General features: G+C 35.8%; 1 protein-coding gene across 3 annotated transcripts in view; it reads left to right on the top strand.

Annotated features, from left to right (window-relative positions):
• The window catches only part of LOC131365014 (mucin-2-like), a 40,284-nt gene that overhangs the window by 5,137 nt on the left and 16,630 nt on the right, over positions 1–18,517 (top strand). For all 3 annotated transcript variants that reach the window (XM_058408578.1, XM_058408577.1, XM_058408576.1), the window contains 23 exons: positions 1,546–1,759; positions 2,223–2,348; positions 5,125–5,242; positions 5,499–5,637; positions 5,816–5,920; positions 9,902–9,968; positions 10,369–10,503; positions 10,616–10,777; positions 10,879–10,973; positions 11,066–11,192; positions 11,797–12,052; positions 12,139–12,188; positions 12,286–12,389; positions 12,796–12,947; positions 13,120–13,258; positions 14,064–14,171; positions 14,458–14,637; positions 14,762–15,001; positions 15,523–15,679; positions 15,964–16,092; positions 17,575–17,728; positions 18,014–18,057; positions 18,194–18,382. In XM_058408578.1, the coding sequence (XP_058264561.1) occupies positions 1,546–1,759; positions 2,223–2,348; positions 5,125–5,242; positions 5,499–5,637; positions 5,816–5,920; positions 9,902–9,968; positions 10,369–10,503; positions 10,616–10,777; positions 10,879–10,973; positions 11,066–11,192; positions 11,797–12,052; positions 12,139–12,188; positions 12,286–12,389; positions 12,796–12,947; positions 13,120–13,258; positions 14,064–14,171; positions 14,458–14,637; positions 14,762–15,001; positions 15,523–15,679; positions 15,964–16,092; positions 17,575–17,728; positions 18,014–18,057; positions 18,194–18,382 (3,190 nt within the window). The remainder of the gene's footprint in view (positions 1–1,545; positions 1,760–2,222; positions 2,349–5,124; positions 5,243–5,498; positions 5,638–5,815; positions 5,921–9,901; positions 9,969–10,368; positions 10,504–10,615; positions 10,778–10,878; positions 10,974–11,065; positions 11,193–11,796; positions 12,053–12,138; positions 12,189–12,285; positions 12,390–12,795; positions 12,948–13,119; positions 13,259–14,063; positions 14,172–14,457; positions 14,638–14,761; positions 15,002–15,522; positions 15,680–15,963; positions 16,093–17,574; positions 17,729–18,013; positions 18,058–18,193; positions 18,383–18,517) is intronic.

Here is an 18,517-nt window from a genome sequence, read left to right as displayed (position 1 = left end):
TTTATTGTTGGATTAATACATAATGATTTGAAACATAATGATACATAATAATCTGAAAAATCAGACTGATATATAACATTATATTACATCATAATGAAATGAACCAGGTGACAAAAAATGTTGCGCAGAAGTCGCTTTTCATTTGCCAAAGGTGTTTTTTAAAAGGATGAAGGATAAACCCACCTCAGGTTGCTTGTGGTATCCAGAGATTATCAGAATACTTCTATTTAAAAGTAAAAGTGTTTATAGAATGGAAAAAATGCAGATACTTTTGGCCATATCTGGATTCATTTTTTTTTTACTACCTTATTGAATTAAACTAACTTTAGAGCTTGGCCAAAATACATATACTGTATATATATATATATATATATATATGTTTAAAAAGTTTTCAAGAATTCTCAAAAATATATATTTTAAATGTTTATTTTTACAAAACAGTGAGCGTGCAGAAGAAAACCAAAAGAAAATCAACTCAGTATTTGGTGTGACTACCCTCTGGCTTCAAACCAGCATCTTGCACACTTTGTACACTTGCACAAAGTCAGGGATTTGTAGGATCAGGGTCAGGTATATGATTTAACCAATTATACCAAGCAGGTACACTTATCTGCTGTTTGGAGAAGTCTGGCCAGAAGTGGGCTTCCTGGAAGGATTGCAGCCAAAAAGCCATACCTCCATGGCTTTTTGGCTAAAAAGTGCAGCAGGTGCTCTGGACTGATGACTCAAAATGTGAAATATTTGGATGTAGCTGGAAGCAGGTTGTGCACTGAAGGGCTGGGGACAATAAAGTACAGTCAGTACAATAAAGAGTGTCTGCAGGTAACAGTAAAGCATGTTGGAGGTTCCTTGCAAGTTTGGGGCTGCATTTCTGCAAATAGAGTTGGAGTTTTGGTCAGGATTAATGGTGTCTGCAATGCTGAGAAATAACAGCAGACATACCATCCATCAGTATAATACCATCAATGAGGCATCTGGTTGGCCCCAAATTTATTCTGTTGAAGGACAACGACCCTAAATATACAGCCAATGTCATTAAGAACTATCTTCAGCATAGAGAAGAACAAGGAGTCCTGGAAGTATTAGTTTGGTACTACAGAGCCCTGATCTCAACATCATCAGGTCTGTTTGGGATTACATGTAGAGGTGGAAGGATTTGTGGCAGCCAACATCCACAGATCTGTGGTTAGTTCTCCAAGATGTTTAGAACAGCCTACATTCTGAGGTTCTTCTAAAACTGTGTACAAGTGTACCTAGAAGAATTGATGATGTTTTGCAGGCAAAGGGTGCTCACACCAAATATTTCCTAGTCTGTGTTAATTCCCTGTCTTCCCTGTTCCTGTAATGGTTGACGTATTTAGTTCTTTTTATAGATTTTTTTTTATTTTGGTTACATTTTACATTGTGTTTTTCTGTTATAAAGTTATAAAATATTGTTATATTCAATAAAAAATCTATTTCAATGATTTATTCTTTAAAAATTATTTGTGTTGATTCCTAGGCCATAAAGGAAATAACCTAATATGTGTTTTTAATCCTTCACAGAGAGGCCTATGTCAAGAACTGCTTTCTCACCCCTCATTCAAAAGCTGCTATAACTTGTTACCCACATACGTGTATTTCAAAGCATGTGTTAAAGACCTGTGTCAGTGCAACAGCAGTCAGCATGTTTGCCTATGCGACACAATATCAGAGTTCTCGCGTCAGTGTGCACATGCCGGGGGTAAACCTGGGAACTGGAGATCTGATGAACTCTGTGGTATGTTCTTATAATAACTTACATAACATGAATGTGTGTCATATTCAGTGGCATAGCGAAAACTAACATAGCCAGTAGATTAGCGTTCAGAGTCTAATGAATTTGGAAAAAAAAAAAAAAAAAAAAAAAAAAAAAAAAAAACTCACCTCAGCCACAAGGTGGAATACACAAGGTGTATTCACAAAGCTTTTACACAAATAGCTATAGTGTGTACATAAGATCATAGGCATTGGGTGTGAAGAAAAAAATGATTATTTTAATATAAATGTATTATATAAAAAAACTATTTATTAATATTTATACTTAGTACTGATATCAAATACATCATACTACCACTATATGAATTTGTGCACAAGAAGGTATACATGTGATGCTTAATACCACTGGTGGTGAGAAGAGCTGAAACAGAACAATATTTATCTTTCACTTGATAATTTTGTCTGGTGTTTTTTCTCCTGTATAGGAAAAACATGTCCATCAAGCATGGTACACAGTGAGTGTGGGAATCCATGCACAGACACCTGCTCTAACCAGGAAGGAAGCCAAATCTGTGCAGATCACTGTGTGGATGGATGTGTCTGTCCACCTGGTAAGACTTTGCAAATGAAGACAAATAATCTCTCTCTCACACACACTCACATACAAGCAAATATTTTTACCCAATCCTGTTATCTTTATAACATACCTTATAAAGTTTATAATCTTTATAATCTATTATTTAACAAGGCTTGGCCTGTTTTGGTTCAAGTTAACTAAAACAGATTAGGCAAAAAAAATAAAATAAAAAACTTTACATGTTGAAGAATAATAGCTCATGTTAGTTCATAGCTGTTATTTGGTAAATTTAGAAGTATACCTATATCCTGTGATTGTCACGGCCGGGATCCTCGCACTAGGCAGGGCTCGAACCCAGGCTGTCCGTGGTGCGGGTGCCCACGCTAGCACGCGGCTGAACGCAGACCCAGACACAGGATTCAGCGAAGCGCTGCTTTTATTCACATGAAGACACGACGTGGGGAAACAGACGGAAGACGAGACATGGCGTGGTTAACGGAAAATAAGAAAGACTAAGACTGAGAGGAGCATAGACGGACTAGAACCACGGAACGAATAACAGTAAACAATCACGGACAAAAACAGGCACAAAAGGATCCCTATTTATAGGGCTAGACATTAGGGTAAACTGGGTACAGGTGAGACAATCAGGGGCGAGAACAATAGGACAGGTAATTACAAGACACACGAACAAGCAGGCTTCTCGGGTTCACCTGCCAGCGCCTTCCTCAGGCCTGGCAGGGAACAGTCCAGCAGTTCCTGACAGTGATATGCTGCCAGATCAATGGAAGCAAAAAGGTTAATCCAGGACATACTCCTACTAAAATGATCCTAATCAATGGTGTAGGTTCTATTTAAAATTAACAACAAATTTCCAGTTTCGTTTCCAAACGGTTTTGCTATTGTTCATCATGAACAATCAAGCAAGTAGATATTTGGGGCTTTGAGAATTGGCAGTATTTCTGTTTTTACTGTTTTTTACCTAATCTACTAGGAATATGTTCATAGAAATGTTCCAAAAAAACAAAAAGTTACTTCTTTTCCACACAAATGTTTATATCTTCAAAGTAAATTGCGATATCAAACCCATGCCCCAAGAGCTTCTTCATAAGTAATTAAAGAGTTATACATTGTCCTGACTAATTTTCTATCAGACTTGTGGCGATGAAGTAATTTATTCATTTACACTGATTGAAAATGACCAGAGTCGATTTCCATTTGGCCAGCAGAATGGAATGCCAGTGTACTGGTAAAAGGTTTAAGGGGTTATTGTACCCCTAAAATAAATAACATTATGAACATCATATTAATCTTCATCAGCATGTAAAGACAATGATTGTACATGATTTGATGGGTTGGTGTTGAGTAGATGAGTACTAATAATGTATAATTGCTTACCACATGCTCAGCATCTCCTGTATCTTGGGCAGATACCCAAACCAAACTTTGATACCAAACAGGATTAGTAGAAACTTTTACTCATGACCCTTACAGGATGCCAAAGACTGTGTATATCTTTGTTATGTCTGTTTCTTATTTTTTTAAAATATATATATGAAATATGTGTGTGTGTGTGTGTGTGTGTGTGTGTGTGTGTGTGTGTGTGTGTCTGTGTCTGTGTGTGTCTGTGTCTGTGTGTGTCCAACAAGGGGTGCTGCTAGGCATAAATTCCTACCATCACTCAAAATGTTCTTGAATATATTTACTCTGCATTCCACAAATATAACAAACAGTGTAAAGGTAGACTAAAAAACATTCATTTTAGATAACAATGTCAAGTATATTAAGTATAATATCATAAGTATATATTTAGTAAAACAAGAAACAAAAAGTTAACAGAGTATTCTCCTGTAGTCCAAGTACCTCTCATGTCCAACACTGAGTCTTAAATTAGCTTGTTTATTTCTGGAGCATTATGCCATCTATATTCATCTTCATTTTCACAAACTGATCACTTTACTATGACTCATTTTGCAAAACTTCTTCTCAACTGATAAGACAGCAAGATGGTGAAGCCTGTCTTGCCCCATTGTGATGTTCAGCTACTCATTCTCTGTACCAACATCAAAACAGCTAAATCTGAGCAACTACACACTCATACTGTAAAAAAATATTAACATCAGTAATAAATGTCATCATTATTAAGACAAGCATTGATATGCTTAATGCACCGTACAATAATTCACTTTAATAAATACAGTTGAAAATAGGTTAAGGAAATCAGTTGCTCAACTCCGATATCTGTTTCCTTTAAGTAAGGAATGACCCCTTAAGTGTCAAAGTTGAGAGGAAAACCTAGGCATATTTTGCAACCAGCCACAGACCTACGGACAGGAGAATGAAGTTATGGTAGCTTGATAGCATGTATTATTACTAGTAACCTGTAGCCTTAACTCTCTCAAGGAAAGAACTTTAGGATATCCATCTACAGGAGGAGAAACACTGACTGCAGGCAGGTAGTTGCATATGGCGTGTTCTTTGACGAATTTCGGCACATGCCCTAGTAAAATGGGTTTAGCAGTGCCCCTTGTGTCCATCTATTTTAACAAGTGAAATAATATGTTTAGGTGCTATAGGAGCAATACACAAGTAACAGCTGTGTTATGAACATAACTAGTGAATTACGAATGGGCTTTTTGCATTTAAGAGTTGAGCTATTTGCCAATTGTATTTTTTTGTTTGTTTAATTTTCACCATTTCTGAACATGTGAAACTAAACTAATTTCTTCTTCAGATGTACTTGATTGTATTGAAAGAGAAAGCAAAACCAGTTCATTAAATCATAAATTCTCAATGATCTCTTTGTATAGGAACTGTGCTAGATGATATTGCGCAGACTGGCTGCATCTCTGTTGATGAGTGTGCCTGTACCCACAATGGTGAAACCTATCAGCCAGGAAAATCATTTCAAAGGACTTGTCAAGAATGGTAAATAAATGTGCCCTCACACACACTGCAACCATGGTTTGAGCCTCTTAGTTCCAGTGGAGAGATACTGTAATTCTACAGAATACAAAGACATTAGATACAATTGTGTGTTTCCAAATTTGTGGCAACAGTTTGGGGAAGGCAAATGTGTGAATAGGCAAAACCTACTGGTCATATAGTGTATTTTCTGGACATACACTATGTACATTTTTAAACTTTGTCTTTATCTTAATGTCTGCTTCATTTTTTATGTCAGTGTTTGTTCAAAAGGTCGGTGGAATTGCATTAGTCTGGACTGCCCTGGCACCTGCTCCTTGTTGGGAGGGTCTCACATCACCACATATGATAGAAAAGCTTACAGCTTCCAAGGAAACTGCGATTATATTCTTTCAAAGGTCACTGCCATTATGTTTGTTTTGTTTTTTTAATGATCTATCACTGTAATGTTGTTACTCACACACAAGTTGTAATTTTTAACTTGTGGACAAATGGTAAACTGGTAAGATTGTGATTAGCAATAACTGCATAGTACTGAAGAGATATAGTAGTAGAAATGTTTTTTTTTCTTTACAGGATAACAGTAGTGATGTGAGCGTGCTGGTGCATCTGGCACGTTGTGGTTTGGCAGAGGGGGGAACATGCCTGACTTCTGTGAAAATCATCATCTCATCATATTCTGTAAGCACTTCAAATTATTAGTGAGTACTAAATCTGTGAGGTGCCAGGTACCACGCTGGTCTGAATAGGGTTTGAATATGTCTAGGTACATATTAACATATATAAACATAATAACATATTAGGTACATATTAACATATCACAAACATACTACTACTATTACCTTGTGCACTGCACACAAAACAATTTTAGGTTTCTAGTCTATTTTCAGCCTTTTTTAATCACATGCAGAATGATTATGTTTTTAAACAAAACAAGATATTATATGGCAAAGAAATGATCCTTTTTGATCAAGCAGTTGTAGATTTCTGAGCACTTTTCTCATTTTGTTACTGCTGCACCACACAGTGGTGCAATGATGCAAATATCCCTGGACTGGTCTTGACTAACATCATGTGGTCAATTCTTGTAATATTTTTGTTAAGTAATATTTGACCTTTGTGAAAAACATTGCGTAAATTAGGGATAAAATAGTAACTTTAATTTAAATATACAGTGAAACCTTGACTTACGAGTGACTCAACTTACGAGTTTTCCGAGATACGAGCCGTCGCTCGGTCGATTTTTTGCTTTAAGATACGAGCCGAGATCTGAGTTATGAGCGGTCAGTTCAGGTGGTTATCTCTCCAGGTGTGTTGGCGCTGTGTAGCGACACTTCATCACTCATTTTCCAAACATTTTGAAAGGGAGAAAGAAACAAACCTCCTTGGACGGGTTTTTATTGAAGCGCCCTGCAAGTGAAAGCGAGGAAAGTGTGGAGAAAAAGGCAAAAGTCAGTGAAGAAGATGATTAAGTGAAGTGGAAAAAAAAGTAGCAATTAAGTTTAGCGATAAAGTGTAGCATAGTGTGTAAGTTAAATTGAGCAATTAATTGTAGCATTAAGTGTGTAGCGAGTAAGTTAAGTTAAGCGATAGAGCACGAAATGAAAAACTCCGCCCCCCTCCTCCACCAGTCTCCTCCCACCTCCGCCAGCATCTTCGTCTGATCTTCACCGTACATACACTTGATAAAACCAGTTTATTTCTTTACATTCTCTTTTATTATGTATTATTTTTGTTTTATACATTATTTGTTATTTATAAAGTACATTTTTCTTATTTAAAAAACACGTAACAAAAAAAATTGGTGTGGTTTTTGGGGGGCTGGAACGGATTAATAGCATTTCAATTCATTTTAATGGAGAAATTTGATTTGATATACGAGCAAATTGAGTTACGAGCTCGGTCACAGAACCAATTAAACTCGTAAGTCAAGGTATTACTGTATATATATACACTGGACAATGTCCATTGTAAAAGGTGCTATACAAATAAATTGAATTGAATTAAATTAGACATAACTGCCATAGATCTATTATATATATGATACAGCATTGTACTTTTGTTGAATGAGTGCTGTTTTTTAAATACAGATAGTAACTTATGGTAATGTTTGTATAGCATATAGATGAATACAATTCACCCTTTAATGTTCTGTGTGACCATTTGGTAAAATCACTATATTTCATTAACAAATTTTTTTAACTTAACCCAAGCTGATTGGGCAACTGTTTGGTAGAGGCCTATATTTAAATAATTATAGGATCTGTTAAAAAAAAAGTTATATATTGTTGTTATTATTGACCGAATTAAATAAATAATGCAAAGCAAAGTTTCCATTGCTTTGGACATTAAAGGGTTAATACAGGAATATTCTCCTTACCTTAACTGTACAATTTCGCTCTGGCCGAATTTCTGGTAATTTTGTTTTTGCAAGCACAGTTCAAGTAGTGTCTATTTTGTGAACATATTAATATTTGGTTATGACTGCAACGGTTTCACCAGATGCTACAGTAGTAAAAATACATTTAAAAAACAAATTCATAGAATTTCACTGAGCAAAACATATGATAGAATCGCTCATGACCTCATTCTTAACCCTAGGTCTGTTCTGAGTCTGGTGTGTAAATTTGAAAACACACAAAACGTCCTGTTTTGCATAATTAAGTGGTGGATGAATTTTTTTCCATTGTGTCAGAAATCATCCATCCATTGTCTATACCCACTTTATTCCTAATTAGGGTCACGGAGGTCTGCTGGATGCAATCCCAGTGCACATAGGGCAAAAGGCAGGGGTTCACACTGGACAGGTCGCATCACAGGGCCACATATAGACAGAGAACCACACACACTCACTCCTATGGGCAATTGTTCTCAGAGGAGTTGCTGTAAATTGTGTGTTCAGAATCATTAATGCTTTTAAGTATTAAAATAGCAGTTCAAACAATCTATCCATGTAAGTTTTATAAAGTAACTAGGTTTCAAGTGTAGTGCAGTAGCTCATCTAAAGGTTCATAGAATATGTACAAAATTAATAAAATCACTGAATAAACCCCCTCCCCTTTCAAAAATATAACTCCCCGGACAGACCATACTCCTCCGCACGTACAAACGCATCACACAGTTTAATACACAGTTAGCAGCAAGACGGTGCATGGAAGCGTTTGGATAAAGGATAAAGAAAACACATGGCAGATCCATTGAACATGGATGCTGCTGGGGATTCGACAGCTTTAGGAATAAAGCTATGATACAATGTGAATGAATCTATCCTGCTACAAGGAAATGCAGGACGAGTGAGCTGTAGGCATTTCATATTAGTGTAGGTGGTGCTTCATAGTAAAATACTGTTTAATATTTCCCATTGCACATGCATATGAATGCCATAAAAATACTATTATTTAATCACATAAAGTCCAATACAATTTCAGGTCTCTATTTTCAAAATTAATATTGACTTCATTTCCAAAGGTGTTCCCTTTTTACGAAAAAAGTATTTTTCCGTCTTGCTGAGGCCATCAGAGTATGTGCCAGGAGACTTGTAAGTAACAATTTGCTGCTTAATAACAAAATCGATGTGAATGAGTGAAATCTGGAAATAATAACTGATTTAGTAGCTCTCAGAGGAAAAATGTTGGAGACCCCTGGTGTAGTGTAATGGCTTTTACATTTATGCCTAAATTTATTCACATATACTACATATAACTCAACTACTTTACAGGATATTTTGGTACTATGTCCAGCCATACAACGATCAACATTATGAGCACTGAGGGGTGAATTGAATAACACTGATTATCCTCATCATGGCACCTGTTAGTGGGTGGGATATATTAGGCAGCAAGTGAACATTTAGTCCTCAAAGTTGATGTGTTAGAAGCAGGAAAAATGGGCAAGGGTAAGGATTTGAGTTTGACAAGGGCCAAATTGTGATGGGGTGTTCCCGGTCTGCAGTGGTCAGTATCTATCAAATCTACCAGTCAGGGTGCCCATGCTGACCCCATCGCCAAAAGCAGCAACAATGGGCATATGAACATCAGAACCGGACCACTGAGCAATGGAAGAAGGTGGCCTGGTCTGATGATTCACATTTTCTTTTACATCACGTGGATGGCCGGGTGCGTGTGTCTCTTACCTGGGGAACACATGGCACCAGGATGCACTATGGGAAGAAGGCAAGCTGGTGGAGGCAGTGTCATGCTTTGGCCAATGTGCTGCTGGGAAACCTCGGGTCCTGCAATCCATGTGGATGTTACTTTGACACGTACCACCTACCTAAGCATTTTTCCAGACCACCTTTCATGAAAATGGTATTCCCTGATGGCTGTCATCTTTCAGCAGGATAATGCGCAATAATGCCACAAAGCAAAAATGGTTCAGGAATGGTTTGATGAGCACAACAATGAGTTTGAGGTGTTGCCTCCAAATTCTCCAGATCTCAATCCAATCGAGCATCTATGGGATGTGCTTTACAGGATTTAAAGCATCTGCTGCTAACATCTTGGTGTCAGATACCACAGCACACCTTCAGGGTCCATGCCTCGATGGGTCAGGGCTGTTTTGGCAGCAAAAGGGGAACTAACACAATATTAGGCAGGTGGTCATAATGCTATGGCTGATCGGTGTACATGTTTTTATTTATAATTCTTCTTTTTTTATATACAGGTTACAATCACAGCCACCGGCACCGTACTTGTAAACAATGTTGAAAACAAGCTTCCAATTTTTACGGGTAGGTTTTTAGAAAGTAATTTTTGCCTTAAATTTTCTTACAATTTGTGTTTTTTTAACTGTCTGTACAGTCATGGGAAGAAGAAGTTTTCATTTATCATTGCCTAAATGACAATTGTTTGGCCCTTACTGACATAAAGATGCAAATAATATGTATACATCATACCCCAGAAAATTTTTGTTGTTCATCAATCTAATGAGGCTTATAAGACCATATCCAGACAATCTGAAATTCACAATTCTACACTGAGAAGCATTGTATCCAGGATCGAGTGTCCCAGCAAATCCAGTCCAAAGCCAGACCATTTAATGCTCCCTTTAATGTTATTTAGGCCCTGATAAATAAAACTATGACTATATTTATTACTATTGTCTAAGTAGAGTTCTGTGACTTTTTTCAGATCAAGTGAAAATCTTCAAGCCTTCTACATTCTTCATCATTGTGCAGACGCCTAGTCTTAATACCGTCATTCAGCTTGTTACAGTTATGCAGGTGTACGTGGAAGCCAGCACACAACAAAAGGGAACACTGAGCGGTACACTTGCTTTAGCATATAAAGCAATGAAAATGCATATTTTCATTGTGAAAATCTTTCTTTTTATTTCTATGTTGAAAGCTTCCTTGACTAATACATGTTCTTTTGTTAGGCCTGTGCGGAAACTTTAATGACATGCAGGCAGATGATTTTAAGACAGAATCAGGTCTCACAGAGGGGACAGCCACAACATTCGCCAGCACATGGAAAACCACGATTTGTCAAGATTCTGGTCCTACTCTCTATGACCCCTGTAGTATGAGTGTGGAAAAAGGTACACCTCAAACCTTAAAAATATATATGAGGACAACAAAAGTATAAAAGGTTCCCCATAAAATGGCTTTTATCTAATTTCAGTTTATTATTCTCTTTCAGAAAATTATGCCAAGGAGTGGTGTGAGAAGCTCAGTAATCCAGCAGGAGTTTTTTCTCCCTGTAATTTAGAGCTCAACCCAAAAGATTACGTAGCGGTATGTTTTGATCAGCCAGTTATTTTATGAAAAGCTGGTGACCATGTAAGAATGCTAAATGCTCAATTTTATGCTGCCCACTTTTTCTCTAGAGATGCAAATATGATGCATGCATCTGTGACCAAAGTGAGGAGTGCATGTGTGCTGCTGTGTCTTCCTATGTTTATGCATGTGCTGCCCGAGGCGTAATGCTGAAAAACTGGAGAGCTAACATGTGCAGTACGTTTTTTTACATTTTTTTTATTAATCAATAAATGAATCAATCATCGTCACCATCTGATTTTGCAGCCACCAGTTTGTTATGAAAAGCATTTAGAAAAATTTACAACAGATCAATTGTTATCAACTGCAATGTGAATAGAAATACTGTGAGTTCAAGTGCATTTTATTTTCACTTCATCAGATATTGCAAACGATATCAATGATCTGTGTTAATGATCATGGTTAGTAGCAATGTACCTTTTGGGGCAATAAAGAAAGTAACATTTATTTTTGTGTAATCTTAATCTTAATTTTTTAGCTTGCTTAGCTTTTATTTTTCCTTGGAAAGATCAACATCCTAGTAAAACAGTTACTGTTAGTCTGCTGTTTATTTTACAACATATATAATTGTTTTTTCCAACTTCTTGTTTTCATTCATTCATTCATTCATTCATTCATTAAGCAAGAGTTCTACTTTAGATCTTTTCAGGATTTTTTAAAAACAAAAACTTTATTATAAAAAATGTAGCCAACAATCATATTTAACAGAATAATGGTGAGATTTTTCTCTCGCAAAAGCCAAAGCAAAAGATATCTTAAACTATGATAATGTTTTATTTAGGCACATACACAACGAAATGTCCAGGCAATATGGAGTACTCCTATAACCAGACCAGCTGTAGGAAGACCTGCCGTTCTCTTAGTGAAAATGACCGGACATGCCATTTGTCCCATACACCTGTGGATGGTTGTGGTTGTGCCAAGAACACTTACCTCAATGACATGAACGAATGTGTTCCTGCCTCTGAGTGCCCCTGTTATGTCGATAGTGAGGTCATGGCCCCCTTGCAGGTCATCAGCATGGCTGGAAGCACATGGTAAAGATGTGATTTTACACAGTAGCTATGTGTATAAAGCTTTTGGTGAATTCACTGAAGATTAAGAATTAATATCTTTTCTACAGCACTTGCAGAGATGGCAAAATGCACTGCATAGGACATCAGGAAATTACTAGTGAGACTTATTTTCATATTTTTAAGCTTACTACTAATCCAATAATTTAATCCTTTGTAATTCACACTGTCACACTGTGTGTTTAATTTTGTTTTAGCCTGCACAGCTCCTTTGGTCTACTTCAACTGTTCAGACACTGAACCTGGACAAAAAGGAACAGAGTGTCAGAATAGTTGCCACACACCAGACTCAAATCAGTGTGTAAGTGAATCAGCATGCTAGTGGCTGAATAAATACATCCAGTACTTAAATATGCAGATGAATGGAAGGATATATATATCAGTTGTGCAAAATATTTACTTGATGATGAATTCTGATTTGGGGGAGAACACTGGCTTAGGGTTGGGGGTTGATACCATCCTCTGCCCTGTGTGTATTTGTGTGCTCCAATAAACATTTTTTTATATTTATAATTTTTTTATATTCAGGCTAGTTTGGTGTGGGATATCTGATTACTTTATTTATTTATTTTTTAATCCATTTCACATTTGTTAACAGACATTTACGTTCATTCTTACCAAGCAGAAGGGCAGTGTGTGTGTGTGTGTGTGTCATAATGCAATTAATACTGTGTAATTAAATGTCCCCTGTGATGTTTTGGCCACAGACAAACACACAGTGTAAATCCGGGTGTGTATGTCCTGAGGGTCTACTGGCTGATGGGCAAGGAGGATGTGTGCAAGAAGAGAACTGTCCTTGTATTCATAATGGAGTGTTTTACCAAACTGGAGAGATTGTAAAGGCAGACTGCAACAACTGGTAAGAAAAGCCTAAGCATACAATTTTCTTAGTACTGAAGAAATCATAGTGAATGATGGTTATGGTATATGTTGTGTTAAATCTACACTTTAACTAAACCTATGTGTTTGTATGCTTTTTACACTATCATTTTGCATGTAATTGACCAGAACATGTATTATGGACATTTCAGCACTTGTAAAAACAGAAAGTGGATCTGCACAGAAAAGGAATGTTCCAGAATATGTACTATTTACGGTGACAGTCATTACATTAGTTTTGATGGTAGGAGATTTACTTTCAGTGGCAACTGTGAATACACTTTGGCCCAGGTATGTTGTCTCTTACTTTGCACTTGCAACTCTTTTATCGACAAAAACCTGAAAAAATACATAATCACAAAGAATTTATAAAATTTCTCAATCGTGGGTGACAATTACCAAAGTAAACTGAGACCATAACTTTCACAAAGATAAATATTAGGACTTAATGATTCATAATTTAGCACTACAGTAGTAAAGGACTGAAGACCCCAGAAATGTAAGGGAAAATGTCACTAATAATAGAATTCTAAAAACTATACAGGTTACAGTGTGTTTTATAGCATTAGTGTGAAGTTTCATTTTGACAAATTGCAGTAAATGAAGTTCCTCACATAATGCAATCTCTGAATATTTTCTTCAGGTGACGCCCCGTTTAGTGAATTTTCTTAGCCTACCATTCATGATATCATGAACTATTGTCTAATACCTTTTTTACAGTTGGAATAAAAATCATCTATTTGTGTAAAAGAACATAAGAACATACCAGAGAATGGAGCATAGTTTCTTTATGATCCTGTGTTTTTCGTAATTGTTGTCATTAATATGAATTATCATATATACTTCATATACTCTTATTTCTTATTTCATTTTCCCCTCCCCTTTCTCTGTTTTTCTTCTTTTGTAAAGCTGCTTTGAGACAATGTTCATTGTAAAAGGCGCTATACAAAATAAAATGAAATTGAATTGAAATTGAATATATACCTTATTCATAAGGTCATCTTTATAACTTGTAGGACAATTGGTGTCACTGAGTATTTTCACCATGTGCTATGTACGCCAAACTAACACACCAAATAATGACTAATCTTCACAGGACTACTGCGGCAACAGCAACAGTGGTACATTTCGTATCATCACAGAGAATATCCCCTGTGGCACCACTGGAACCACCTGCTCCAAAGCTATTAAAATATATTTAGGGGTGAGGGTATAAGCACCTATTTACATTTCATAGTATCATCTAACTACCTCATCTCACTTTTATCTTTATTTAAAGATGTGTTTTATATGCAGTGGATATAAAAAAGACCCCTGATAAAATTGCAAAAAAAAAGTAAAACAACAAATAAATAAATACATACATACATAAATAAATAAAATTTCCATTTCTCTCTTTACTGTAAGACTTTTTACATCCACTGACTAGTCAAAGCCTGCTAAATTGCAAATAACACTGAAACTTTAAATTTGTCATTGCATTCATATAGGACAAACAGTTGCTACTGTCAGAGGAGAATATAAAATCTTTGAATCATGATAATGGCACAGAGATCCCTTATAAAATACATTCTGTGGGGATATACTTGGTTATTGAGGCCGAAAACAGTCTGGCCCTGTTTTGGGATAAGAAGACAAGCCTAATGGTCAAACTCAGCCCCTCGTTTAAGGCAAGTAGTAAAATATTTAATTCATCCCTATTCTTATGCACTAATTTCTGTTTAATTTATTGTTTATCAAATTAATAATATCTGCTCTGTTTTGCATTTAATGAGAATCTTTTCACCATGTTAGGGCAAAGTGTGTGGACTTTGTGGCAATTATGATGGAAACTGGAATAATGATTTTATGACTCGTGGTGGAGAGGAAGTGACTCAGGCAACTGAATTTGGAAACAGCTGGAAAGTTTCTGCTACATGTCCTGAAGCCAGTAATATCCACAACCCCTGCGATATGAGACCTTATCGGCAGGCCTGGGCCATAAAACAATGCAGCATTCTCAAGAGTGATGTCTTTAGCAAATGTCACTCAGTAGTAAGTAATTTGATACAATTTCTGTTTTCTCACAGAGAGAGAGAGAGAGAGAGAGAGAGAGAGAAAGCTTCATAGTCTTACTTGTGGGCCACCACTGCATCTCAAAGTTTGGGCCCAGACATTATTTACTGGTCCAACAACAGTGTGTGATTTTATTGGAGGAAAACAGCAGATATCCAGTAGCAGAGCAAATCCCACTTTTTGGCATTCTTTTGGTCAAGACACATAGTTATTTCAAACAACTCCAAATGAAATATAACTTACTGAAATATTGTGATAATATGGCTGCTACCAGCTTGCTATCGGTATCTTTGATGTCTGGCCTCTTGCTATATGAAATCCAGTTACACAAAATTGCAAAGGATAGACTTAATCAGATTGATTTTCTAGTACTTTTCCAAATGTATTATCAATATGTGCTATGAATAAAAAACCTTTGTATGTGTTTTAGATCATGATAATAAACTTAAACCACTGACTAAATTCTTTTATTCATTCTGCTTTTTAAATAATCCCACAAGGTGGACCCAACTCAATATTACGATGCTTGTGTGCGAGACACATGTGCCTGTGATGCTGGTGGAGATTGTGAGTGTTTCTGCACTGCTGTGGCAGCCTATGCTTCAGCATGTAGTGGTCAAGGAGTCTGTATAATGTGGAGGACCCCAACCATTTGCCGTGAGTTTTAACAAAACAAAAAAAATGATCAGTCTATATGTTATTTTTACAGTTTTATATCAACTGATATTGAAAAACACGCTGGTAGATCACATCTTCATCATATTATAATCAGAATTTGATGGCTTTAAATCGCAATATATGTGAAAATGTACGAGGCTATTTAATTCATATGGATTGAAATGAAACAAAGTTGTGTTATAATAACTCATGTTGAGGCTTACACAGCTAGTCATTGCCCTTGAATTGACATGATGACTAATTGAATTTAACCATTCCCACAGCATTGTTCTGTGACTACTATAATAGAGATGAAGGCTGTGAGTGGCACTACAAACCCTGTGGAAAGTCTTGCATGAAAACCTGCAGGAATCCCACAGGAGCCTGCTACAGTGAAATTCCTCCATTAGAGGGTAAGTCTTTCCTGTATAATTCTTGAACATATTTAACCCTGTACTGCCAAGTACATTTTAAACATGCCACTACTTAACATCATCCAAATGGCTAAATATGTTAAATATGAATAGTTTTCTAAATTAATATTAATACAGACATGACAAATAAGCAGATACAGAACCCCTAGTCAGTTTTTCTTTTGACTAGAGGCTCTGGTTGAAAGGTTGCTTTATTGTTTTAAAAAGCTTACTAGCTTTAGACACCTGGAATATGGATGAACACATGTTTAAGAACAGCTTGCTGAATTTTCTGGTAAGGGTTGCCAAGTTTCAGGGAAATTCACAGCAATTTAAAACCCACACAGTAGATGTATTTTGCTATTTTATTTTCAGTGCTTCTGCCTTATTAACAGTGGTTCACATTTTTAATCTGCAGTATTATATAAAATGCAACTTAAAGGATCACATTTTTACCCCCAGTTTGATTTGAAGACCAGATATTAAATGTTAGATGGCTAGTGTTGTCAACTATAGCCGATATAACATTTCTTGATTTGGGAGACATTGATGATTTGCAACATACTAAGCTTGCTTACTTAGCCACATTAAACAGAAGCTTTCCAGAATGGTCAGCTGCATATGTGGTTCAGGAGGAAAATTTGTGAATAAAAAATTATTTGTTATGCATTACAAAACAAATACAGATATATGTATGATAAGGGCATTACATTACACCCCTGACTGTGTATTTGTTTGTTAACCTAAGGAAACAGTTTGGATTGTTTATTTTAATATAAACAATCACATATAGGATTAAGTAAGGTTTTGGTTACTCTTGGTAAGTAAGGCTTCATAAAAAGTATATTTTATATAAAAAAAAGTATTTAACAATGTCAGGATTTGCTATTAGAAGTTTGGATGAATGTAAGAAGAAGCCTTTATTTGTCTCATATACATTACAGAACAGTGAAATTCTTGTCCTTGCATATCGCAGCTCATTAGTATGTTTTGGCATACTAAAGCACAACATCGGCCACGATATAGCAGAAAAGAGAGGGTTAACAGGGTTAAATTCTTATGAATGAATGAATGAATAAATAAATAAATAAATAAATAAATAAATAAATAAAATTAGAGTGATGGAATTGCACTTATTACATTTGGCTGAGAAAGAGCTTGACCATACCGATCACCATTACACAAAGCTATTTCATATGAATAACTAGGGATTAAACAGGAGAAGCCTTAAAAATTTTATGACAATTTGCTTGTGTTTTATTAAATCACGGAAACGCTACAGTGTATTTTTTTTACTTGACTTTATATGATAACCATTCAAATTAAGTCACACAACTAAGAGGTTAACAAAAAAATACCAGAAAATATGCTCTTGAACTTGATTCTTACTCCTAAATTGGTTCCTTTATATTGAATAAACTGTTGTAGATTTATACTTCTTGTTCAGTTCTTGCTCTTGAACGTTGTTGACTGTTTTGATAGGATGTTTTCCCCAGTGCCCTTCAGACAGGCCATACCTGGAGGAGGCAACAAATAAGTGTGTTGCAAGAGAGGAATGTGGCTGCTATGATGATGAAACTAATACATACTACAGTGTTGGAGACAGGATTCCTACAACACAGAACTGCATGAAATGGTATGTTTGGCACTTCTTATATAAACTGGTGAAGGAACGTCTATATTGTTTTATCATTTTCCATAATTTAGAAAAGAATGAACACATCAGATGTACACAATTATATTAATAAGATGTATACCATTATGCAAGTCTTCAGAATACAATAATTATTAAATATTATAAGTTCTTTAACGGTTTTAATAATACAGAGGGAATTTTAATAATTTTAGGTAGAATATAGTCTAGTGTCTATTATACAATATTCATTTGACATTTAAAAATGACCATACATTCTTTTTAAAGCTATTGTACTGCACAAGGTCGTTCTTGTCAATACAGCCAGACAGGTCAGTATAATTTATATTCATGCAAAATCACACAGCATTTTCATTATCTTTAAACATTTTATTATTTATTATTAAATAATAATTGTTTATTTGAAGTCGCATGTATGGGTCTAATTTGTACCAAAATTTGATTTAGATTGCTCTTGTGAGTATAATGGGCAGAAATATGAAACTGGAAAGATAATATACCACACAACAGATGGAGATGGAGCATGTCTCACTGCTATATGTGGGCAAAATGGAACAATTGTCAGGAACCTAAGCCATTGTCCAACTGAGACAGCACCTACAACACCTGTCACAATTTTTAATTTCACATCATCCAGTAAGTATAGTAAATTGAAAATAGTCTCAATGAATGAATGAATGAACGAACGAACGAATAACTAACCTTTGTTTAATCTTAATTAAGTTTGAATGCTAAATTTCATAATCTCTGTTCTACAGCACTTACACAAAA

This window comes from Hemibagrus wyckioides, linkage group LG14 (assembly GCF_019097595.1).
Source record: "Hemibagrus wyckioides isolate EC202008001 linkage group LG14, SWU_Hwy_1.0, whole genome shotgun sequence".
Classification (NCBI taxonomy): Eukaryota; Metazoa; Chordata; class Actinopteri; order Siluriformes; family Bagridae; genus Hemibagrus; species Hemibagrus wyckioides.
Note: the sequence above shows the minus strand (reverse complement) of the source record. Positions and strands in the feature narration are given on the sequence as shown.